At 60.6% G+C, this 2,053-nt stretch overlaps 1 protein-coding gene across 1 annotated transcript; it reads right to left on the bottom strand.

Annotated features, from left to right (window-relative positions):
* Positions 1–161: 161 nt before the first annotated feature.
* LOC106001935 (cell migration-inducing and hyaluronan-binding protein-like) lies at positions 162–1,340 on the bottom strand (the record flags this gene model as incomplete). Its single annotated transcript, XM_013036874.1, has 2 exons — positions 1,072–1,340; positions 162–347 (listed from the first exon to the last, which is right to left on the bottom strand). Coding segments are annotated over exons 1-2 (398 nt in total), but the record flags the coding sequence as incomplete, so codon positions are not given.
* Between the last annotated feature and the right edge of the window lie 713 nt (positions 1,341–2,053).

Genomic DNA, 2,053 nt, shown 5'->3' with positions numbered 1-2,053 from the left:
TCGCCCCGGGCCCTCGTCCCACAGGTGTCCATCGCCCCGGGCCCTGGTCCCACAGGTGTCCATCGCCCCGGGCCCTCGTCCCACAGGTGTCCATCACCCCAGGCTGTGGTCCCACAGGTGTCCGCTCACCCCGGGCCCTCGTCCCACAGGTGTCCGCTCACCCCGAGCCTTCGTCCCAGTAGTAGTAGCCCCTGCCGGGGTGGCTCTGCTCCACCTTGTCCATCTGCAAGGTCCTCACAAAGGTGCTGGTTTTGGAAGTCTGCTTCAGCAGGCGATTGTGCACATCGGAGAGGATGGAGAAGACGGTGCCACGGGGGTAGCAGAGCCCCACGCGGATCCAGTCGCCCCTAGCACCGAAGGTAGTCATTTCCACATGGCTCACCCCAGAGAGAAAACCCAGAGGTGGTTGTGGAGGAATTCTGAAAGAATCTGGTGACCGGGTTGCAGTGGTGGGGCTGGGGGGGGGGCAGTGGCTGCCAGGGAGCGAGGGGGCCTGGGACCGGCAGCAGAGTGTTCTGAGCAGAACTCTGGCTGGGAGAAGCCTTTCTTTGACTTGGGCTGCAGGATCTGGGCTCTGCGTGACTCTTGGGACCATTTTCCTCTGCAGCTGACGGGCGTCTGCCTCATGGCTGCGTGGCCCACACAGTGCTCACACACTGCTGCAGCACAGATGCACAATGCCTACCCAGGTGCCACGAGGCCGTCACTTTCCCTCCTGATAAATAAACAGTGGCTGTGATGCGCATACATGTTTGGCCTTCATGGAGTGGTGGGTAACGCCAGGACCGTCATCCATTCTGTTTGCACCCCGGTGGGGTGTGTGGTCCTGCCTCAAAGGCTCTGAGAGAAGTGACCCTGCCTGGGTCTCACACCCGGAATGGGCCGAGACCTGCGTTCCTGGCTCCTGTGAGGCACATGCTCTAGGCACCTCCCGCAGGGCCCCGGGGGCTAGCCTGCAGGTCTGGAGGGCCCAGCCTGGAGCTCTGCCCCGAGGGCCCTCATCGGGGCTGTTGGAGCACAGCCAGACGGGCCGTCCCTGGGTGGTGTGTGCCCGGCCCGGCCCCCACTCACTTGTTGAAGTTGATGAGCCAGATGGCTAGCTCTGCGGGGGCCGTCTGGTCCCAGTGGATGGTGTAGCCCTTCTGCAGGGTGACCACAGGCTGGTACTGCTGGTAGTGGCTGCTGCGGGCAAGGGCGCCCCCCAGGTGGAGCGGGTGGGTGGGGAAGTCGTTCTTGATGATCTTCATCCGCAGGTTGCTGCTCTTGTAGGCCTGAATGTACATCTTTTACAACCCAAAAAAGGAGAGGCATGAGGAGGTCGTTACGGGGAGCTACTCCAAGTGCGCCTGGCTAACGTCTGGCTGCAGACGGTGCTGTCCCTCCACAGAGCCCTTCTTGGAAGTGTGGATGGAAGAGGCCAAATAAGGGGCATGTCTGTCCACCGACGGACACAGCCAGGCCGCACCGCACAATCCAGCCAGTGCTTCCGGGCAACTCCACAAAACTGACCAATGGAGCCCCAGGGAGGCTGGTGAATAGTCAGATGGCAAGTTCCAGAAAAAGGAAGGACACCTGGGAGGGCCCAGGGAAGAGAGGGGGGAGGAGTCTTCTCTCCTGCCTGAGAGGTAGCTGGGTGTCCCTTGGGGTCCTGAGTCTCGCTGGTGGCCATGACACAGCGCCCGTGGCCCCTGGCGAGAGCATGTTGTTGCATTCAGAGGAAGCTGAAGGGCTGGGATGTTTAGGTTCTGCCTAGCATCTTCAAGGTCCTGGGTTTGCCCCCAGCACCAAAAGAAGAAACAAAGTCCAACAAAACAAAAGTAAAAAGAGGTGAAACTTGCCGGGCGCCGGTGGCTCACGCCTGTCATCCTAGCTACTCAGGAGGCTGAGATACGAGAATTGCGGTTCAAAGCCAGCCCAGGCAGGAAAGTACGTAAGACTCTTATCTCCAATTAACCATCCAGAAAACTGGAAGTGGCACTGTGGCTCAAGTGGTAGAGCGCTAGCCTTGAGCTGAAGAGCTGAGGGACAGCGCCCAGGCCCAGAGTTCAGGCCC

This window comes from Dipodomys ordii, unplaced genomic scaffold (genome assembly GCF_000151885.1).
Source record: "Dipodomys ordii isolate 6190 unplaced genomic scaffold, Dord_2.0 Scaffold939, whole genome shotgun sequence".
Classification (NCBI taxonomy): domain Eukaryota; kingdom Metazoa; phylum Chordata; class Mammalia; order Rodentia; family Heteromyidae; genus Dipodomys; species Dipodomys ordii.
This window is presented reverse-complemented; position numbering and strand designations above follow the sequence as displayed.